Source organism: Uranotaenia lowii, chromosome 3 (genome assembly GCF_029784155.1).
Source record: "Uranotaenia lowii strain MFRU-FL chromosome 3, ASM2978415v1, whole genome shotgun sequence".
Taxonomy (NCBI): domain Eukaryota; kingdom Metazoa; phylum Arthropoda; class Insecta; order Diptera; family Culicidae; genus Uranotaenia; species Uranotaenia lowii.
In genome coordinates, this window is record NC_073693.1 from 244893782 (window position 1) to 244917976 (window position 24195).

General features: G+C 37.0%; 1 protein-coding gene across 4 annotated transcripts in view; it reads right to left on the minus strand.

Annotated features, from left to right (window-relative positions):
• Positions 1–24195, minus strand: part of LOC129755884 (axin) — a 357557-nt gene that overhangs the window by 9598 nt on the left and 323764 nt on the right. For 3 of the 4 annotated variants that reach the window (XM_055752579.1, XM_055752577.1, XM_055752580.1), the window contains 8 exons: positions 14352–14849; positions 5180–6009; positions 3585–3713; positions 3370–3484; positions 3163–3297; positions 2874–3096; positions 2512–2815; positions 2175–2444 (listed from right to left, as the gene is read on the minus strand). In XM_055752579.1, coding sequence (XP_055608554.1) covers positions 2175–2444; positions 2512–2815; positions 2874–3096; positions 3163–3297; positions 3370–3484; positions 3585–3713; positions 5180–6009; positions 14352–14438 — 2093 coding nt within the window. In that variant the 5' untranslated portion in view covers positions 14439–14849. The remainder of the gene's footprint in view (positions 1–2174; positions 2445–2511; positions 2816–2873; positions 3097–3162; positions 3298–3369; positions 3485–3584; positions 3714–5179; positions 6010–14351; positions 14850–24195) is intronic. The other variant, XM_055752581.1, reaches the window with a different exon arrangement.

The window sequence follows — 24195 nt, forward strand, 5'->3', positions numbered from 1 at the left end:
TGGTGGCCATTCGAAACTACATGGGTGGCGCGTTTTGAAGCGGTTCAACGAAAATTCGTACGTTATGCTCTGCGTGATCTACCGTGGGATAATCCTCGAAATCTGCCACCTTATGCACAACGCTGCGCTTTGCTTGGCCTCCACACGCTGTCGAATCGCCATGATATTAGACAATCACTGTTTGTGGCGAAAATTCTCAAAAACGAAATGGATTGCTCTTGGATACTTTCGCGCTGTCATATTTATGCTCCAGAAAGAACCCTGCGAAATCGTCACTGGCTATCACTGGAATCAAGAAATACGCGCTATAGTAGCAATGACCCCCTGCGTTCTGCAAAAGTAAGCTTCTTACGCAATTATGCTCTCTTTGACTTTAATGTCTCAACTGCAACCTTTAAACGCTTGATCGAATCCAGCATAAGCGACCAATTAAGAACTAATTAATAAGAAAACTTTGAATGTATGTCAAGATAGACCTAGATTAAGTAAACCATTAAGACATTTACGTCAGATGGTTTTTTATAAACAATAAACAATAAACAAAAAGTAGTGCCTCTCTGGAAGTGGCCTGTGTAGTGACGAATGTCATGCAGCTCTTGGGAATGTATTGGGAATAGTATTGGCGCTAGTGAAGTCATCCTAGTCAGCGACCTTATGTGGTGAGTCTCGAAGAAGAAGTTCTCTTGTCAACTCCCGGTCACAATTCACATCGGCAAATGATGTTGCCCTGCATTCTTAAGGAGGGTTATTGATGCCAATATGCTTAAAGCCTTAACAAGGATTCTAGCATTTTGTTTTAGAACAAGGTTAGAAACCCCATATGAAGTTTAATCAATACTGAGTATACATTAGACTAGTTCACTTTTCGGCTTTTTTCGCTGATCGCAACGCCACTTACAGGGTTTGATCCTCATTCATTTTCAAGTACTCTGGCCAAATTTGAGCTCATTTGAGTAAGTTTCCGGCGTGCGCTAGGAGTTTTATTGTAAAAAGTCCATTTTCTGGAAAATTTTCGTAGATGTGTTCCTAGCAAGCTGTTGTTAATATAAAATGATAATTTTATAGTACTCGGTGATTGGTATGACAAGCATTCGTATGGACCTGTTTTGGATAATTGACTAAATCAAACCGAAAATATTTAAAAATTCATAAACTACCAACTTTTACAGAAAATTTACTTACAAGTTGAGAGCTTAAAATCAGTAGTAAATAGAAAAAAAATATTTTCGATATAAACTTTTCATAAAAAGATAGGCTTATTTATAACCTTTAATTTGATGTATAACACTTAATGATCGCAAGAGTGCTAGCAAAGTTATTTAAATATCTATGCAACAAATTTGATTTGATAAAATATTTTTCATTCAAGTTTGCTCCACACCAACTTGTGCACAAGAAAGGATATTTTATTCAATCAAGTATCCCATGACGGGGCCAGGAGTTAAAAAAAGCGCGCGCTTTGATCTAGTTGTAAGCAAGTCCTCTTGATGCCACGTTTTGTAGGTTGCATGATGCTAAAACTTGAATGGAGACAACATTATGATTCAAAGAATGTGATGTGAATGTTTGAATATCTTTGCTTGTACTGTTGCGATAATTAAGTGTTATACATCAAATTAAAGGTTATAAATAAGGCTATCTTTTTATAAAAAGTTTATATCGGAAATATTTTTTTTCTATTTACTACTGATTTTAAGCTCTCAACTTGTAAGCAAATTTTCTGTAAAAGTTGGTAGTTTATGAATTTTTAAATTTTTTCGGTTTGATTTAGTCAATTATCTAAAACAGGTCCATACGGATGCTTGTCATACCAATCACCGAGCACTATAAAATTATCATTTTATATTAACAACAGCTTGCTAGAACACATCTACGAAAATTTTCCAGAAAAATGGACTTTTTTCAATAAAACTTCTAGCGCTTGCTGGAAACTTACTCAAATGAGCTCAAATTCAGCCAGAGTTCTTGAAAATGAATGAGGATCAAACCCTGTAAGTGGCGTTGTGATCAGCGAAAAAAGCCGAAAAGTGAACTAGTCTAGTATACATGCATACCCGTACACCCCTATCTAACTCTGTGTCACTTCTCACTTTACGGTTACGTAGTATTCGGGGTAATGTGAAAAATATTGCTTTAATCCTGGAAGTTTGAGAAATCCAAAAAAAAAAACTCACCTGTAGTTACCCTTCTTCGGCAGGTAATCCTTGAATTGCTTTAACGTGGGCGGATGACTTCCGGGGATCTTTATCCGGTATGGGACCTCCTCGTCACAGAACGAGTACACGACGACAGTGAAATCGCCACCGGTAACGCTCTGCGGCGGCTTGGCAGGTATTGGCGGAGGAACAACGGGCAGCGAGGCAGCTGGCGGTGGCAATGGCGGTGGAGGCAGCGGCATGTTCTGTATCGAACTCACTGGCAGCGGGTGAGGGTGGCGTTTCGATCTGTAGTTGGGAGCGAATCAAAGCATTAGAGAATGAACGAGGGAGAATCGATAATTCTGAAAGGTACCTTCTCGTTTCATCCTCCAGCCGACGGGAGGTATCCTGCAGTAGGGTAGCTGTGCTCATTGCACCCATATCGACGTGCATCGTTCGGGACAAGGGACGGGAGCTGGTGGTACTCAAACTTTGAGTATCTTTGCTGCTGTACTTGGTGAGCGTATCGGTCGAAAACAGACTGATCCCACTGTCGGTGTTGATAGAAGGCCACTTGTTGTTGAGTTTACGGGGCGGCGGTTGCGCCGGAGGACCCATCATGTTCAGCGGGTGACCGTCCGGCATCGATTTCGAATGTCGCATCGAAGATTGTGCACCTGGAAATAATAACATATTTTCAAGATGGTGTACAGCCAAACACTTTCATGAACTTACTTATCGTAGAGCTATTGAAACCACCGGATTCGTGTCTCCTGGTTCGGTTGATATTCGGACAAGGGGACATCGTACCGGGCGATCTACTCGGTGTAAGATCCGACCAAACCCGTGAAACGTGCTGATCCAGGATGGCCTGATCGTTGTCGTCTTCGACCTGTAACTTTTGACGGATAGCGTCGGCAAGAAATTTACCACTCTGGGACTTGTCTGATTGCTCGGCCTATGAAAAAAAAAACAATTTAAGAATGAGCTATAGTTGGAATGTCAATTTTGGAAGGTTACTTACTTTCTGCAACTTCTCATTCAGCAGTGCTTCGTTGTCCCGATGTTGTTTGACTACCTGTAGCTTGCTCACCAGTATGGACACGAACTCTTCCTGGGGCATTGGTTTCTCGAAATGCCGGTGGGTGCGCGGGATAATCTACGGAAAAATATTGGATTTTTTTACATAAGTTTGTAGTTTCTTGCGTTAACAAACAGTGGGAAAACTTACAGCGAACGAATTCGGTTCCTCGTTTGCAAGCGCATTCTCATTCATCAGTCTTCGTTCGATCGAGGTGTGGTGCCGAGAATGGTGTGACCTCCGCTGCGTATGAGGTCGACCATCGCTGTAACGAAATTCGATAGATGAATATTAATCAAAAGAAAGGTTCAACTCAAACACTAGGAATTCCAGGTTCAATCCAAAATGGATTCATCGTTACTCACGTGGATATACTCGAGAGGGACATCGTATCGGAATCGGTCCTTCCCGAACTAAGACTGGCCAGTTCCGAATCTCGGCGCGAAACCGGATTGTAGGACGAATAGTTGTTGTATACAGAGTACCCGTGCGCTCTACATGCATAATTGGTGGATTTGTGCGGTGCGACGAGGGCAGAAATATTCACAGCAAATATGGAGTGAGGGATGATGTTTGTGGGTGGGAAATATCATGGTTGATAGAGGGATTTCAACGAGTGGATAGGAGAGTAGCACCCATCGCGTGGGAGCGCATGCGTGGCAAAAATGGCATACGAAAGGATCATAAAAATGTGATATGAAAGCACACACACACGCAGCATACAAAACACAAACATAAGGATGGTTCAATCCGTTCATAAGAGTGCATAATGCACACACGCAGGATATACGATGAATGCAAATAAAGATGAAAATGAAAAGAAGAAGAAAAGAAAATACAGTATTAAAACATAATAAAAATTAAGCTAGAAATAATATTCATTCAATAACCTAAAGAAATTTGACAGTAACTTGTGTATCTAATGGACACAGGATGACCACTTTTTTATCAATTAACCTTCCAAAGCTGTTCGCAAATATCCGTTTCGGGAAAATTTGACCTGCAGTTTGTTGGCGTTCCCCTGGCCGCAAATGTTCACCGATTTTGATGAAATAAGATTCATTGTGAAGGTTATTTAATCTAGTTTTTCAATGTTTTAACATAAAGCTTATACAATTTACCATGTTATCAGAAGTTTGTTCCGAATGAAAAAGTGTTTGCCGGAATTAGAATTTTCAGAAAATTTTCCTTATATTCCATAAAAATTTCAATAAAAAACTTAAGCGGGCCATAGACTACACAAATTGGCCTGTACAAATTCGATGATTCCGCGTCGATTGTTTGATCTATGCTCGCCCACACACTATACAAACACATTTCACGCGAACACAAATGATTGCTGGCGAAAACAGCAACAGCAACAAAAAAAACCATCTCCACCCCGGCTGGGAGAATGTTTTGTACAAAATATTTCAATCCCGACCGATTTTACTCCAACCGTTTGGGCGCTCATTCAAGCAGTGCCATACACTATGCAAATCGTGCTCACAGCGACAAAATTTCATCGAATTTCATCGCATTTGTACAAATGTTGTGTAGTCTGTGGCCCGCTTTAGAATTATGAGACTGCAAGATCAAATTCTTCCAGTATTGTTTTATCAATGTTTGGATTCAGATTGGTGGGTGGGAGCTAGGTTTTAAGATAATTGGAAAATAAGGGCCACCCTGATGTAAGTCTTCATTAAAATAGTAAATTTGGAATTTTCAGTTTTTTGCTAACTCGATTCTAAATACTAGATTTTTTTTCAGTTATTCCTGTAAACTATTTAACCTGGAACGTTTTCAAAGTTTAAAATCTCTTACCTTATTAAAACTGTGTCTATAATATTTGCCAAATTTCTACACAACCAAATTTCTCTAATGAACAAAATAAAGCTAGAAAAGTGCAAGTTTCAAGCACGTATTTGCAGATCTAGATAATAACCGCTAAAAAATCTACCAAACAAATAACTTCACTCACCCTGGTGGCCTCATTTCCAGTCGCCTTTTCTGCGTGGCCATAAGAGCATCCTTGGTAAGCGTCATTGCTGTTTTGTTGGAAGGCATGTTGATACTACTATTGCTGCCACTTCCGCTGACTCCGGAGGTGACGGAAATGCTACTCCCGGGACCGACCACTACCGGTCCGGTGGCGCCGTACAGCTGCTCGATCGAGTCAGCGTGGGCCAGTTCTGAGTCTTCGTGTAACGTTGGCAAGGCGGAGGAACTATGTGAGATCAGCTCCGAGGCAGAGCTGCTGCTGGTCATTGAAGATATTGCACCACCGGAGGAAGACGGACCGGCTCCAATTGTCGGAATGCTGACACAGCTGGCACCCCCGCTGCCGCTTCCGCTTCCATTCGATTGCATATTCTGCACGTACTGTATGTACAACTCACTTTGCAGGAAATTCGGGTAGGTAGTCTTACTGATGATGGTAGCCACGTCCGCCTGCATCTGGTCGAAGATGTCCGGCGTTAGGATCATCTCATTCTTGAGGCCCGCCTTGATCATATTCCGCATCTGGTCGTCCACGTACAATCTCGAATCCTTGGGAGCTCGTTTTAAAAATTTCCTATAGATAGCTTTAATGAGCTGCATCACCCTTTCGGGATCCGTTTGCTGTTTGAGGCCCTCGCAAGCGAAGTAGAAATTGAGCCGGTTTGCGTGCTCTTCACCTTCGAGCTCCACAAACCGCTTGAAAAGTTCCGCTCCGTCGCCATCGTCCAGCAGATTCTGAAGTTTGTCAGCCCAGCGGTAGTAGCCCGGCGGCGACTCCCGGGACTTATCCGGTTGCAGAGTATCGGTCATCTGTGGAGAGAAATGCAGGTTTAGTTGAAAAATTAAATTCAGAATATCACCTAAAATATTTCAATCCCGATTCGAAAGAATCAGAGTTCAAATTCAAAACCAAAATTTTATACAATGTCGAATTAGAAAATGCATTAATCGTAAAGGTGTTGAACCTGATTAGCTGCAATTTGAACATTAACAAACGTGGTTGAATTGGAAAGGTCTTTCGATCGCATTTTTATTTACATTTTAACACCGTAAACAAATTTTAAACACAAATCTAGTACGCAAAACATTACAAAAACGTTCTCATGATTCATATTAAACATTAGAAGATTTCTATTTGAGGAATCAGAAACAGCTAAATTAATCAGATTCAAAATTTACAACGGAAGATGAGAATCAGACCTTATTCATTATCATCATATCAGCAGACTATAAGGCCAATCCTTGTAGATTAAGGTGGCAGCAAAATGGGTCATGTAGAATTTCATAAACCGACCATATACATTTTGAAGATTGGAAAAAACGGACCTGTTCAAAACTTCAAAGCGCATAAGCTTCCGCTTTTTTACCCTCACAAGTCCCCCCTTTGGTAAAAAAAACGTAATTTTAGTTTTTATACAAAATGACTTAAAAATGCATGAATCGTCAATATCCAAAAAAAGTTAGGCAAAAAATCGACTTTCTAGGACTACGACAAACAAAAAAGTCCCAGATAGTCGATTTCTAGACAATTTTTTTTCTACGTAGCTAGGGGAGATGAGGGCATAATCGCCATCTTAAGGAAAATGCTTATTTAACCATAGAGAACAGCTGTAATATGTGAATTACATCATTGTTTCGTGTTCAGACACTCAAATAGTCTATTGTCTAATTGGATGAAACTTGAAAAAGTGGATAAAAACGTTTAAAAATGCATTTTAAAATTTTTTGCCGAAAGCCGAAAACCAGTCACTGTAGAGGCATAATGAGAAACCCCCCGAGGCTGTAGGAGCACCATTAATGAAGGCAAGATGCCGGGGAATCTAGCAGCGAATTCGACTCGATGAAGTCAACTGAATAATAGAGCTACAACTTAACTTGACGATTTGGCCTATTGGTTAGATGTCGGAGAGGTAATCAGTAGGCTCGAGTTCGATTCCTGGTGGAGGTGATTTTTTTTCATTTATCATTCATGATCATGATTGCACTAAACGGTGAGGCGTAGATTCACCAAACAAAGCATTAACAAAATAATCTAGGTCTGTTTGTAGAATTCAAAGAATTAACACATGCTCATACATTATGTTTCTAGTGTTTTGTTTGACGGATGATGCTTTGATGCTATTAGCCGTATAATGTATCAATAAAAAAAAATCAATCATGAATGGTATGTGCAAAAAAATCCCCTCGAACAGGAATCGAACTCGAATTTACCGATTACCTCTCCGACACCTAACCAATAAGCCAAATCGACAGATGAAACAAGTCAAGCTGTAGCTCTATTATTCAGTTGACTTCATCGAGTTGAATTCGCTGCTAGATTCCCCGGCAGAAAACGCTCATTATGCCTTCATTGATAATGCTCTGTTCGCCTCCAGTGAACAAATTAAAGTAAAAACGCGTTTTAGTTAAAATTGATTAAAGTGAAAAATCAAAAAGTTTATGATGGTGAAAATTGAGAAACAATGTGTAGATCATGTTGCAGTGCGTACATTTCAGATCAAGATGATTTAAAGGTCATAAAAGCTTATTTGATGGTGCTCAAAAATGATAATATTTTCGTCACTTGAGAACCTAGCTGGTTATTATTTATTATTTCTGTAAAGATGAAAAGGATACATCTTTTTGGGTGAAAAATTAATACTATAGGTAGTACGAAACAAGTCCTTATGAAAATTTGTTTAAGAAAATACGTACTTATGTAGAAAAAAGGAGTGCTTATTATGCCCTGGGTGCTCGTTATGCCCTCATCTCCCCTCACAAGAGATTGCATGAATTTCTAAGTCATTTGGTATCAACATTAAAATTTAGATTTTCAGGATTTTTTTTGGTTCCCCTTTACGTGATTTTGTAAGTCAATTTTTTTCCTTTTTTTTTGAGATAACATCAGAGTTCAACGTTTTATCCATTATTAGGACATTTGGTATCAAAGTTAAAATTTCGATTTATCCTATTTCATTTGGTTCCCCCTTTGGAGGGTCAAGAAGTCGAAATTTTTAGCGTTTGGAGGCATCCCTAAATCAAGTCTGATTGGGCTGAAATTTTGCACAGGTCAGTTTTTTGGGTCAATCTACCAAGTGTATATGGTCGGTTCTCACAATTCAATCATAACACTTTTCCCATACATCTATTACCTTAGGTACCTTATCTACACATCCGAAACTGCATCAAGACACTACTACGATTCATCTTGTACTGCATTTAAAATTTTTTACAGTGAAAATTCAATATGGCTTAAATATAGTCAGTAAAACCTATTTTCGACAGATTGACTCTTGCCTAGAATAAGCTTGCCAAAATATTTTTTGCACGTAATCTTAGCTATTTTATTTAAAAACCTGGCCAAATCCGGGCATTTGTTCTCAATTTTTTTTTCCCTAAAATCTCGGGACAAAAATTCAGAAGTTATCGAACATAACAAAAAATTGTAACATTATGTTTCAAACAAAATACACCAGTAGATTTTAAGGCTTCCAAAAAATCTTTCATGTTTAATTTGATAGAACTTGCTCAAAATTATTATTTATGCAACAAGTTGCAAAAAAGTTTTTTTCCTCATCTTTTAACTCAAATTCGATTATTATTTATTATTATTATTATTTATTATTATTATTATTTATTATTATTTATTATTATTTAGGTATTTTTCTGAAAATTAGGACAATTTAGGACTTTTTAAAAACTATTTTTCAAAAATCTGGACGACTCAAGCGTTTTCGAAAAATCAGGACGGTCCCTCGAAAATCCGGACAAATTCCGGAAAATCAGGACACCTGGCATCTCTGCACGGAATTGTGCGAACTTATGCAGTTTCTTTGGAAATGCTTCGCAATGGTAAGTATAATAGTAAGTAATATGGTAAGTTGAATAATAAAGACAGGGTTAACGATTTAAGATTTCTTATCGACATGACTCAGCATCAAAGTCGACGAAAAAAAAATTCCGAATTTTCAACAAAAACAATATCATTCTGCGATTCAGCTCAAAAAGTTTGTGACGGTTATCTGTGATGCTTTTTTCAGAAATTTCAATGCCAAACATCGATAAATTGAGTAATTTTACTTGACAAAAAGGCTTAGAAAGCATATGCTAGTGGTATCTAAGTTCAATAAAGTAAATTCATGAAAAATGTGAAAAATATCTTTATAGAATCAAGAATGTAAACCGTAGCTTTGACGAAGTTTGCTTGAAAATTTGCGAAATTATCATTTTTTTCTGAGATTTTGACAACCTTAACATGCAATGCAACAATGCAAAGATCTTAGAAGAAACTTCAAATTAAAAAACAGTTTTTTTGCGGTTTGTGAAAAAAAACCGGGTCTCCGAGGACAAAATTTAATTTGTGAAAAACTTTTCGAGGATGCACACAGAAAAATGGAATTTAAGTTTATAAATTTCAATATAGATTCTAGCGCTGATAAGACTGATTTCTTAAGAATATATTTTTCTCAATGTAAGTTATCGCTGTGATTTGACTCCACCACAAGGCTTTTAAATTGAAGCGATGATAAATGGTATAATCAGTTCGACCCATAAAGTGTTTTTCCTAGAAAACGGTTCAAACCTTTTTACGCACCATTCGAAAATTTCCGTTTCTAATAATAAAGGGAAACAAATGGTGTTCCCGAAAAAGTTTAAGCTGATTAAAACAATTTATCTGATAATGATCAAGTATATAGCTTAGACCGCTGCAAAAAATGACTTTTTCCTCCCATATGACATTTTTGGTGACTTTTGGGTCACCAAGCATCAGTGTAAAATTTTAGATGATTTGGTTGATACCTGAGTTAGTGCAACGCGTTTTAATTTTGTATGGAAATTTGTATGGAAGAAGATATTTTGCATATTAAATCTCCCAGAAAATTCAAATGAGCTTGAAATGAAGTTGTTCTTTGATTTTTGGTTTGGCTATTCTTAAGCTTCATTTTTTTGATAACATGACTAGCAGCTAAGCATTTCATGAAAAAAGTTATAACCATTTCAAAACAAAAAATTTGAATCCATTGAAAAGTTTTCAAAAATGGCAGACTTTGCTTGCTAGAGCTTTTAATAATTTCATGAAATGTTTTTGCAAAGGTTATATAAATTAACAAGTTTTTTGGCTATGCAATGCGATTTTTTGCGATTTTTTTTATTTTTATCCTACGCCAGTTTTCGAATAGCAGTCAACAATGCTAAAATTTAAAAAATTAATTTAAAAAAAAATATTTTTTCTAGGGTAACAGTTAGGTTTGTTGTTTGTACTGCAAAAATCAAGGAATATTTAAAAACCAATATTATATTTTTTAAACTTCCAGTACATCTTAGTTGATTTTTGAAAGGAAAATTTTGGTTTCCCATACAAATTTTCATACAAAATTAAATCCCGTTGCGCTAATTCAGGACTGAATCGCTTCCAAAATTTTTATCGCTTTTTCTGGCAGTAAAAACAACCCGAAAAAGTTATGGGATGTGTAAAATTTTATGAATTTGAAATTTTCATACAAAGCTTGCAGCGGTCTAATACACAACATGCTTGCATACTAAAAAAATAATTATGTAAATTTGGCGGTTCATATAGAATGTCAATCTAAATTCTTAATTTCTCATTCGAGAGCCATTCGATTGATTTGAAAAGGGCTTCAAATTTAAGATTGATTCTTCAGGCTCATCGGGAACTATTTTGGCGTTGAATTTTTGGATCTGAACCATAAAAAATGAGCATTCAAAAGAAATTTTCATTGACGTCCCTCTTTGTTGAAAGCAAGAAATGTAATATTTTCTTCTGTCTAAGTAAAAATTTGATAAATGATCTGATAAAACTCATATTTCTGTCATGAAAAGTCAATTTGTTGAATTTTTATTCCACAAGAATAAAATCACACAATGCAAAAATATCACAAAATTTTGATTTTCAATCGACAAAAAGCCTATTCCATATTACTTTAAGCTGTGTCGAAATGCTAAATATTGTTTGTTGCATTAAAATGCATCATTTATACTTGAAGCAGCTGAAACGGCCAAGCAACCACTAAAGAAGAAAAACATTCAAATTTTCGACGAATTTGAGTTCAATGAATTAAGGGGAGTTACAAAGTGTCAGTTTAAAAGTGGAAATGGAAAGTGTTATGCAAATGTAAGTGTTGAATGTGATCAAATCATTGTTATTTAAAATATCCGAGAAAATAACATCCCTACGTTAATAATACGTGCTGACTGCTTGCTGAGCTCAGTTTGCTACCTGAAATTCACGTAGGTTTCACGTGATTTTCATGGTGGCAAAAATCTATGAACATTTTCACGTAGCGTTCATGTGAAGATTTCTTTCGGTGTATGTTTCCGTAATGATGATCGATATGATAAAAAAAAAAACATGTCAAGTTTGTTCAATATCCTTATACTCTGGAATATTTTTTTAAAAAACTTCTTATACTCTTGCTTGACCGAAAGCTATTTTGTTTGGATCTACACAGCAAAAATTATTTCCTGTAAAATTACACAAATGTCCTGTAACAAAAAGGAGCAGGACATTTACCGTGATTTTACAGGTCGAAAAACAAATTACGTGACATTTAATTTTCAGTGTACTACTTTTTTACAGGACATTTGCTGTAATAATAAATGAATCTTCGTTAACTTTTAAGGAAAACAATTAATAATTATAGGTTTTGTTTATTACAGGTGATTTATTTTAAAGGTTGCAGTTTTCAGTGACACGTAATAGTCAAAAATTTTTTCTGTGTATGTTCAGATAGAATGCATACGGAAATTTGAACAATGTCGATTGCATCAATGGTGTTTGTACACCAATTTCGTCTCAAAGAGAAGGTGTATTTTTGCAATGCAATCTGGAATTGAGATCCCATAGATTATTTTGAATTTGAAGTTTAATTCTGATAATAACATATGATAGTAAATTCTATTTTTTTTTTCGGATTATATATAGAAAAATGTACCTAGTAAACTTTGGTATTAATTCTGAATAACTAGATGTAAAGGGTGATACGGTCAAAATTTGGTCAATATCAACTTGACGTATTTCTTTCTATTTTGCATTCAAAAAACCTGAACACCCCCCATTTTGAAGGTGTTTGTGTGTGTAGAATGTTGCTCCTATTTTGATTTGGAATTCACTCTTCAGTTGTCGCCAGTCAACTTATCTGCTTTGCCGATGACATTGATATAGTCGGCAGATCATCTGTGGCGGTGGAGGAGATCTACCGCAAACTGAAACGCGAAGCAGGAAGGATTGGGTTGATGATTAATACGTCCAAGACGAAGTACATGCTGGCCTGCGGATCCGAGACCGACCGAACCCGCTTGTCCAGTAATAACAAGGTCACGATCGACGGCGACGAGCTGGAGATAGTCGAAGACTTTGTCTATCTCGGCTCACTGGTGACCGCAGACAATGACACCAGCCGTGAGATCCGGAGGCGAATTATCAGCGGAAGTCGTGCCTACTATGGACTCCACAAGCAACTGCGGTCGAGAAGACTTAGCCCTCGCACAAAGTGTAACCTGTATATGACGCTTATTAGACCGGTTGTTCTCTACGGGCACGAGACATGGATATTGCTCGAGGAGGACCTAGCGACGAGTGTTAAGAACCATCTTTGGCGGCGTACAGGAGAACGGAGTGTGGAGGCGAAGGATGAACCACGAGCTCGCGCGACTCTACGGCGAACCCAGTATCCAGAAGGTGGTTAAGGCTGGCCGGATACGCTGGGCAGGACATGTTGCGAGAATGCCGGACGACTGTCCTGCAAAACAGGTGTTCGCTATGAATCCGGTAGGAACAAGACGAGCGGGGGCGCAACGAGCGAGGTGGTTAGACCAAGTGATCTGGCGAACGTGGGGTGCCCGAGAAATTGGAGAACGGTTGCCATGGACCGAGTGAAGTTTAGGAATTATGTTCGTCAAGTTATGTCGTAAGACGGAATACTATGTAAATAAAAAAATAAAATCTTCAGTTGTCAAAATGCCGTCCAAGGAAGAAGAGCAGCGTATTAAAATTTTGCTCGCACATTGCGAAAATCCAAGCTATTCGCACGCAAAGCTGGCGAAATCTCGCTAAAAGTTGCCAAATCAACCGTTACAAATTTAATTAAAGTGTTTGGGGAACGTTTTTCGACAGCCAGGAAGTCTGAATCGGGGGGAAATCGAAAACCGGAAGCCGCTGAGACGACAAAGAGAGTTGCCGGTAGTTTCAAGCGAAACCCTAACCTCTCTCTCCGAGATGCCGCAAATAAGCTGGGTGTATCGTCTACAACCGTGCATCGAGCCAAAAAACGATCCGGACTATCGACTTACAAGAAGGTAGTGACTCCAAATCGCGACGATAAATAAAATACGACGGCCAAAGCGCGATCCCGGAGGCTGTACACGACGATGCTGACGAAGTTTGACTGCGTGGTAATGGACGACGAAACCTACGTCAAAGCCGACTACAAGCAGCTTCCGGGACAGGAGTTTTATACGGCAAAAGGAAGAGGAAAGGTAGCAGATATTTTCAAGCACATGAAACTGTCAAAGTTCGCGAAGAAATATCTGGTTTGGCTTGAAAAGCAGCATTTTCATAGCTTTCGGGACTGTCAACCAAGAAATTTACGTGAAAAAGTGTTTGAATAAACGTCTGTTGCCTTTCCTAAAGAAACACGGTTGTTCCGTACTGTTTTGGCCGGATTTGGCATCTTGCCATCACGGTAAAAAGGCCATGGAGTGGTTCGCCGCCAACAACGTGCAGTTGGTTCCCAAGGACAAGAACCCTCCCAATACGCCAGAGCTCCGCCCAATTGAGAAATACTGGGCTATTGTCAAGCGGAACCTAAAGAAGACCAAAAAAAACTGCTAAGGACGAGCAGCAGTTCAAGGCAAACTGGCTTTCTGCGGCGAAGAAGGGGGACAAGGTGGATGTACAAAATCTGATGGCAGGGGTTAAGCGTAAGGCCCGGCAATTCGGATTTGGAAAAGCGGAAGCCTAACTGAATATTTTTCCTGAATTTTGAACTAATTAAACTTGAAAAAGAAATTTAATTTGATTTTTTAAATAAACGATTTCACCGATTTACACGCGTTTTCCCTTGACCAAATTTTGACCGTATCACCCTTTATTACATCAAGCAAGGGGTTTAAGTAGAAAGAATACGTTTTACGAAAAAAAATACGAATCCTACCTTTCGACGACTCTCCTCTCCTGGCACTGGCGGTCTAGGTCCACTGCAGGTAAGGTCATCAAATTTGTGTACCGGAGTTTGACTCATCGATGCAAAGCTGATAGCTGATAGGGGTATAAAAACTTACTTCATATACCCTCTTCTATCAACGGTCAGTCAGTCAGTCAGCCAGTCAGTGTTAACTATCGCTTTCGATAGTGTTTGGTTAAACTTAAAAACCAACAAGGAAGACCAGAAAGGTGCGCGTCCTTTGGTTGAGTTCCAGTATTTACTGTACAATTATTATTCTCGTCGTTCGGTTGCTGAAAAATTGATCAACGTCCGGAGGCTTCTCGTTACTTGCGGTTGGCGGCACATGCTGCCAGCTGTTTTTAAGTTATGATGCGTATGGAAAGCTGTTACGTTGCTAATTAGATAAATGTAGTGCGGCGTCTGCGGTTTTTGCGATCGTTTAGGGGCTCCTTTTTACAGCGATGATGATGCCCAGCTGATGTTGATCTGAAATGAAACATGAATGAATATGTTGTGGTTAAAATAGTTCGGTTGGCGATCGGTAGAGGTACAAGAAGGGTTTGATGGAATGGTTTTAAAGGATAGATTTATCAGAGTGGATATATACACGTTGAAGTACAATGGTGCTCTTTTGCCCTTGGCATTTTGTGTGCTCAGACTCATTGAAACGTCAATCATAAAAGCTGGCACATCTCATGGTTCATCTGATTTTTCTTAATTTCCTATATCGTATTGTTCTCCCCCTATCAACTGGATACGGGGAAGATGCTACATAACTGTTCGCATGAGCTGCTTTGGTGAAAAAGATTTGAAGAATTAAGAAAAATAGTTTCGTCAGTTTGTCAGTAGTTCGTCAGTTGCAGATATTTTTCTATATATCTGTATCTCATTTTATAATCATTTTCCAAGAAGTTGCCATGTCAATCGCCTCTTCCCAGCTTTGTAGAACAAAACTTAGAACTGTAGAATGAAACTTAAACTTTTGAAAAATATGGAAAATAAGAAGAAACAAGTTCAAAATTGTCATAATGAGTCGTACGACAAAATACGTCAATACTTATCGAGACACCCACTGTATATAAAGGTAGATTAATATTACTCAAAAAGCAAACAACACAAAACAAGAAAAACCCAAACCAACATCCTGAGAACACCAAATTGTCGCCATGTGCTAGTCGAACGTCCAATAACAACGACCGCGACCCGAAGGACGTACGTTAGTTGTTCCCATTCATCAATTCAACTCCCCTTCTTTAAGGCAACGCAAGCAAGGACCGATGGATTTCACATTTTAAAATCGGTCGCTACTCGAGAAGCACTCTCCGGCGGAATACAATTGGTCCGTCGGCGTTGACGAATCGTGTGTCATTTCTTCGATGCGGTGACAGAAAATGGCTGCCACTGGGAGGGGTGTACTCTTGTTTCTAATGATATGGGATAATGATGTGGGTTACCGATTGTTGTTCGATTGCACGGTTGCAAGACAATCGAGTTCAAAGTAGTCTCTTATAGCTTAGTTAATGGGACAGTTATGAATGTGTGTATCTTGAAAACCACTCGTTCGATCGTAAAACTTTCTGAGAAAAATATGGAGGCAATCTTATTTACATTCATGGAAAAATATGAAAAAAGAGTTGTTTTTTTGTAAGAACTATTTAAAATTTATTCGAAAGATACCGTGGGTCGGCGCACACTTTTTTTCAGATATGATATTGGACAGTTTTTTTTACAGTTTTACTTCGTCTACCTAATCTGTATTTTAGGTGACTGCATCCTACTTCTTCAATATCTGCTCCTTTTTTGACCAATAATTGTTATAATAGACTTCGTCGATTTGGGGTCATTTTTGAATTTCTCAAACCCTGGGGTCTAAAAAGATTCGTTTTGGTTCGAAGCCATTCATGATTTTTTTGCAGAAATATTAACGAACGTTTACTAAGTAAATTTGAACTTTTAGGTTTGTATGGTAAAATTGAATATTTTGTACTGAAAAATCAACATCATTTTTGTTTCTTCTGTGGAACCGAGCCTGATAATAGTTTTTGTGCCAATTGCTAAATTCTCTAAAGGAAATTTTCCGCTGAACAACTTTGTTGAAGACCGTAACTTCGTATCTTATTAGACAAAAAAGATAAGGAAAGGGTACTACGGAATGATTTGGAGCTATTGAAGGCGAGGCAACCACCCCGAAACTACGAGAAACCCAGCGTGGCGGTACTGGAGGGTTTTGTGGTGAATCGATCGAAGGAAGAGTTCACCGACAAACAGATCAATCTACTTAACAAAGGTCTAAACTACGCGGTGTCGAGGAAACCAGATAATCATCGATGTAGAGAGGGCTATTAGGTCCAACAAGCTGTCCCCGGCCCAGAAGGATTGGGCCAGAGCTGAAGTGGCAGATGACTTGAAAAAGGACATCAATGGGAAATCAAACGTCGAGGAAATCCAGATGACGAAAGAGCTTAAGAAAAAGGAGGTGTTTTACGCCAAGGCGGACAAAGGGAATTCGGTGGTCACCATGGACAAAACGGATTATAACCAGTTGATGCAGGCCAAAATCGACGGAGGACCGTACCGAGTTCGAAGAGAGGACCCACTACTGGAGATGGTGAAGGATGTGGATAAAACTTTAAAGGACTGTGGGCCAAGGTTGCCGAAATCGCAGAAAAATCTGTAATTTCACAGAATTTTGAGCAAATTTTCATCACAAAATCTGTGTCACAGAACACAGAATTTTGAAATTTTCACAGATTTCGCAGAATTTTTAAATTTTGAATGGATTTTCGAAATTATAATTCCTCCGAATAGTTCCAAATTTAGATTTCCAACCTTGAATTAGAAAAGTATGATAAGATTGGTAATGGTTATTGATTTTGCCCAACTAAATTGTGAAAAATACTCAACTTATTATCAATTTTCTTTGAAATTCAAGGAAAAAGCATCACAGAAATCCATCACAGAATTTTTAGGTAAAATCACAGAAAGTCAGAATTATTTTTATCAAAAACACAGAATTTTTTTCGGCAACCTTGCTGTGGGCCTATCTTGGGGTTTGCGCCTTAAAAGAGTCTGCCTCAATCACCTCTAGAATCAAAGGTTTACCGAAGATTCACGAACCAGGGAATGAGATGAGGGAGATAATATCGGGTGTAAACGCGCCTAAAAGCGGCTAAGTGGTTTCTGAACGAGTTTAAAAGGATGCCAAAACCCTTTAAAACAAGTAAACAAAGATTTTCTTGAGGAACTTCTAACATCAATAAACGGTTTGCATAAGAATATCAAATTCACTTGCGAAATACAGGGTTGCTAGCGATTTTTCGTTTTGAAATTCCAAAGTTTTTCCCGGTTTTTCCCAGGTTTTCTCCCGGTTATAAATGCTGATTTTCCCGATATTTATAAGACTCGTTTTTGAAATAAAATCATGGTACATAGAAAAAACTCAATACAAAGGGCTTCAAATTTCTACTAATTGTATCCCGACACTTGTTAAACGGTTAGAAATCATGACAAACACTTCGGCGTCTTCTAACACGTAGTCTTTTCGTATCAAATTGACAGGTTTTCATGATTTTTTTTTAATTTTTTTTTTAACAAATCTTACGAACTCCACAATTTAAACAATTTTGAAAAAATAAGTTCGGTTAAATTGACCTTGAAACTATAATGTAGTACTTTTAAGCCGATATAAATTTTTTAGAATTTTTAAAGAGTTCTAGAAAAAAAAGGTCGAGTATGGTGGGGTAAAAGAACGACCTAAGTGCTATCCGATTTTTAAACAATTTTGCAGTTGTTTTTTCCAAAAAACCAAGAGCAACATTTGATTCCTTAGAATTTTATCTTTCTTCTTAAAAACTACAAAGATAATCGATCCACACATATGATAGCAGTAGTCAAAATGCCTAACTGCTGTCGAAACGTACTGTCACCTCCCCAACTACCCCCCCTCCCCCCCCTGTGAGGCAAAAGTTCGGATGATGTGGAGAAAACGTCCGGTCATTCAAAATTTCACATTTCTGCATGAGGTCAAGAGAAAAATTATTTTATATCAATTTTTGCCTACAGCAGCAGCTACAATTTTTCGCGCGAGCATGTTTTTGTAGATTCAAAAATATGCGCTGATGTTTCCAGTGCATTTAAAAAAAAGTTAAAACTTTGGATTCTGTATATCATTTGTACTTTTGCCCCATTTGCAGTTTGTACTTTTGCCCCTTTAAGATTTTTTGTGATTCATAAAATGCAACATTCGCTCATTTCATGTCTGGATGTAGGCAGTCTAAATGATTATCAATCCACGCCTGAGTTTGGGATTTTGCTGTTCCCAGTTTGTGACAATCTTTAAACGTACTTTTACCCTACTCGTACTTTTACCGCACCTTACTCTGTAATTTGTATAGAAATATGTTAACAATACATCGAAACATATTATAAAATCAACTTGTATAGAGATTTGTCATACAAAACTTAAAATTATCAGATTGCAGGAAAATATTTAGTTATTTTCTATTTGCAGTTAATTTTAAGAAATGTTTTTTAAATAAATGTTTTTTTAAATACAAAACAATGAATAACTTTAGTAATAGTCATTTGAACTTAAGGTTCGTGAAAATATAGAAATCGTGTATAAGACAGGGCTGAGCTTTAATTGTTTGAGTGTAAAATATTATTTTATATCAAGGTCAAGACCTTAGATTTTGAAAACTTTAAGCAACAGCTTAACGCAGAAGAATGGATTAAAAAACTTAACATTTGCAATGTAATGCTTCGTTCCTCAGGCTAATTCAAACGAAATACACAACAACAACAACATTGGAAAACCAATATCTTTTTTCTGGTGAAAAAGAGGTGTAACTCTGCTTAAAAACGTCTCACGCTGCCAAATTATTTGCTTGCGGAGAGCGAAAAAATAAGATAACTCATATTTCTCCGCAATTAGTTAAAAAAGCGACTCAAACTTCGTTTGTTTACTAATGAACGAAAATAAGCGTTCATGAGAAAATATCAAACATTTCAATTTTCCCGGTGAGGTGCCGAAATTCCCGGTATTTTCCCGGTTTCCCGGTGACGTGATAAAATTCCAAAGTTTTTCCAGGTTTTTCCGGTTCGCTAGCAACCCTGGAAATAGAAGAAGCCAGGAAATTACCTTTCCTGCATGTCCTGGTACAAAGAGATGATGGCCTTTTCCAATTCGAAATCTTTAGAAAGCCGACAAATACCATGAGGGCACCTCCAACCACCCGTTCCAGCATAAGATGGTGGCGTTCCACCACATGATCCATCGGATGAACTCCATTCCTCTCTCAACTGAAGGGAGAGAAAAGAAACTTCAATATATTTTCCAAACGGCTAATAAAAACGGATACCAAAGTAGATCCATTCAACGAAAAAAGAAAGAGTGCTTCAACGGAAATCTTTCACTACTTTATCCCCCATTCAGAAGGAGTTTCAACGAAGGTCCATGGAGTTCAACAGTGCCAACGCAGTTGAATTACGACAAAAGTTGAGAAAGTTTGATATTGAACTAATGATTACTAGCTCAAATATTAAACTGGAATCCATCTTAGGATCGACTAAAGATCCAGTGGATCTCCTTCATAGATCTGGCGTGTACAAAATCAGTTGTTCCGACGAGGTGTACATTGGACAAACCAAAAGGAAATAGATTGATAGATTCGAGGAACACATGGCTATAGCTGGATCTGACTCAAAGAATAAAATCCTTCCTTCACAGAATCCTAGATCTGCAGTAGCATTACACATGTGTGAATCTGGTCACTTTATTGATCGAGGAAATGTCTCGCTGATTTGGGCTTTGAATAGTAATTCACTTCAATTGGATGTTGCTAAAAGCATTGAAATTTTCAATCAAAAATCATTCCATCTTTTAAACGGAGAAACCGGACCACACTTGGTTGTTCAAATTCTTAGGTAAAAAGTAATACTCACTGAAGAAGATAGTAAGTTGCTATCGAAATACCGGTATCTGAACTTTTCATTTACCGCGAATGAATTAAAAGGAATCTTCGATTGCTTTGATTCAGTTGAATCATTCAACCAAGTAGGCTCACAACACAATAGAGCTTTTTTCACATTTTTATCGTCCATCAAAACTTATCTGTCGCATTAGCTCTCGATTTCATAAAGATGAATTTTTAAAGAAATTGTGCACAATTATTTTTGTCTTCTTTTCTTGCTTCTTTAATATGTCGGAAATGCGTTAGTTTTGAGTTTTGAGTTTCGAAAAAAAATTGGGCTGGTTTTGCATGTCCGATTACTGGAACATAACTATTACCAAAAGAAAATGTAACATTTCTAAATCAACTAAGCAACAGTTCTGGTTTCTGGAATCTGAAATTTGATATATAACCATCTACGATGAGTTTCGGGTGAATTATGGATCTATATTTTAATTTTTTTTTGTTGCGTTTAAATAGCTCGGGGAGCTGACGCTGGAAATGAAAATTAGAGATAGTTTGGAGAAGAAAACTTTAAACTTTAGAGTAGGCAGCGTAGAATAGTGAGCGATCATGAGACGCTCCTGATACCAGTTGGAGGAAGGACAAGGGTGGGTTCGAGACTGGCCTCTACTTACTCTCCCCAAGCATCTCACCAAGGTTGCCGAAATCACAGAAAAATCGGTATTATCACAGAATTTTGAGCAAAATTTTGTCACAGAATCTGTGTCACAGATCACAGAATTTTGAAAATTTTCACAGAATTCACAGATTTTCTAAATTTTGTACAGATTTCCAAAATTATAATTTTTTGGTCATATTCGAGTTTTTATTTCTGACTATAATTCATGAAAATACGAAAACAAGGTAATGTAAATTGATTTTTTTTTCAATTAAAACTGTAGGAAATTTCCAATTTGTTTATGTTTGACATGATTTCCTTATGAACGAAATAGATAAGCGTCACAGAAAACCGTCACAGAATTTTAGGTTCAAATCACAGAATTCGAGATTTTTTTTGGTCAAAATCACAGAATTTTTTTCGGCAACCTTGCATCTCACCCGTCAGCAACTTATGGGATTCGAACCCAAAAGTTTAGCTTGCCGATACCGGGAATCGAACCCAGTACGCCTGGGTTACCAGACTCGCGCCAGCCTATCCACTAGACCACATCAGCGCTAATTATGGATCTATATTTTAATCAAACTTTAACTTTAAGCTTGTATTATTTATTATATATTCGAATGTATTATTATATTTTCGAATTTTTTTGAGGGCTTGTGATATAGCTCAGTTGGTAAGTCTGTTGTCTCCTGAGCAGATGTCCGCGAGTTCGAGCCCAAGAGTAAACATCGAACACAGTTGTACCGGATAAGTTTTTCAATAACGATCCGCCAACTGTAACGTTGGTAAAGTCGCGAATGCCATAATGATGGTAAAACGACTATAATCGAAACAAAAAAAAAAAAAATATTCGAATTTTAATTTTAATTTCTAATGCTTAGCTCTAGTTAATTGCTACTGATTGGTATTCTAATTTAAATTTTTTCTTAGACATTTTGAAAACAGAATCCGCTGAATATTATTTCCCCTAAATATTCTGAAATTTTGTTTCAATTCTTTTCTTGAATACTGAATAAGATTTTTAATTATATAGTTTTAATTTTCTTTAGGGCTTGAGTTCTGGGTACTTGATTATGTCCAGAATGGCACATGTTAACACATTGCGGAGCAAATACGAGATATCTCGTTTTTCGCTCGCCGCAAGTGTGCTACACTTTGAAGCATAACTCAAAAGTTTTTTATTTTATCATAAAATTTTCTTCGACGAAATTGAACACAACACTTGTCGTAACTCAAAGAAGTTGAATTTGTGGAATTTGGTTCAATTATTCCTAAGGTACAGAGTTCCGAATTTCGGTGTTTCTCGGCAATGATTTTTTGCGGTCCGTAAGATATTAATCACCGTTGCCGAAATTTATTCTGTATTTTTGCGAAATAATAACCCGAAAATCCTGTGATGGTTTTCTGTGATACTGTTTCCATTATTTTATTGAAAAGCCAAAACAAATTGGTTGTTTTCTACAGTTTACCAAAAAAAATAATGCACATTAGCAATCATATCACATTGTTTCAATTAAAAGTTAGGAATATAAAATTTTCATAGGCATCAAAATTTTTAATTTTGAAAAAAAAATGAGCAAAAAAATCTGTGAATAAATTAAAAAATTCTGTGCTCTGTAACACAGATTCTGTGATGAAAATTTGCTCAAAATTCTGTGAAATCATAGATTTTTCTGTAATTTTGGACAGCTTGGAGTAAATCTGAATTTTGAGTCTGAATTTGCAAACCAACCAGGAAAAATGCACGTTGTATATCGTAATTCGAATTTATAATTTGAAGTTTGAATTCAAATTTTGAAAATTATTCTAAGGCTTTAATTTGCTTTTCAATTTTCATTTTTTTTATTGTGATAAATGCGCAAAATGTTTAATAGAATCACACAAAAATTTGTAAGTTTTTTCTACCTTTTATGCAACATGGTGGCCATTAATTTTTAATTTTTCTGTTTTCCCGCATTTTTTTCCTATCAAAGGACAAAAATTGAACCTTATTGTGAAAAACTATTTTTTTTAACAAGAGATAAGTTCTTCGCGCCTTTTCTGCTTGTCAATAATTTGAATTTTCATTTTTGGACAAATTTTTCAACCGTTTTTAACATGTAACATAAACCAGAAAATTTTGATAGATTTTTTTTTGCAAAAACTTGAAGTATGGTTATGATACAAAATGTGCACTGAATATTGTGATTTTTGATAAATTGTTCCTTCCATTACCTCAATTCAAAATAGTCAAAATTAAGAAAATTACCAAAAAAAATTCTCGAAATATTTTGGAACTAGATCTGAAGTGTATGAAAAAATGTAAGATGTATGCGCTGAGCTCAAGAATCCCAGTTATAAAAATAAATCCCACAATTCTTCTATGGAATTTAGATTCCGATTTTATACCGCTTTTTAGAAACAAAATTTATGATAATACCAATGAACTTTAGAATTCAAGTAATTTAGGGACAAATGATAAATCCATAAAGAATTTTCCTGGTTTTAATTGGAAATTCCAGGTTTTCCCCGATTATCCCGGTTCCATTTTCAATTCCCATTTTTCCCGGTTTTACCACCCTGGCCACCCTGTTAGCTGCATCTTCTCCTACTCATACAGCAATCGCTTCGAGCGTTCGAGTCGCAGGGCTTTTATTCGTTCTTTTATCAAATGATGCATTTAAGTAATCTTTGACCAATCGTTGCATGGAAGAATTCGAAATATTTACTTCCTAAGTCAGCCTCTAGAAAGATCTTACTGGATTACGCTTCACTTTCGTCTTGGCAATTTTACCACTTTTACAGTGCGTGCAGACATTTGAATATCACTTTTTTGGGTTTTTTTTTTTTGAATATTTTACTCTCACGTGATGTAAAAGAAATTCCAATATATGGAGCTTACCTGAAAATTCTTTGGCTACAACTTTGCTAAAGACAGACAGTTCTGATTTTTTTAATACTAAACATGCCAACACTTTGTATATTCATACCCTCAGGAGCCAAATGACCCCAAACACTTTTTTCGCTAAAACTCCCTTGTTTCTCAGCCGATTTATACAAAATTTATGGTTTTAGAAAGATTCAAAGTCGAAGAAAACAAATTGAAAAAAAAAACATATTCAGGAAAAGACTGTGAATCAGTTATTGAGTGCTCGAAAAAAAAAAAATTCACTCAGTGTATAAGTAAGCTGAAATTAGAAGCTATATGTATATGGAAATATTTTTTAAGATCTCAAAAAATGTGAAAAAAGTGGTGTACAAACCGTACGTTTTGATC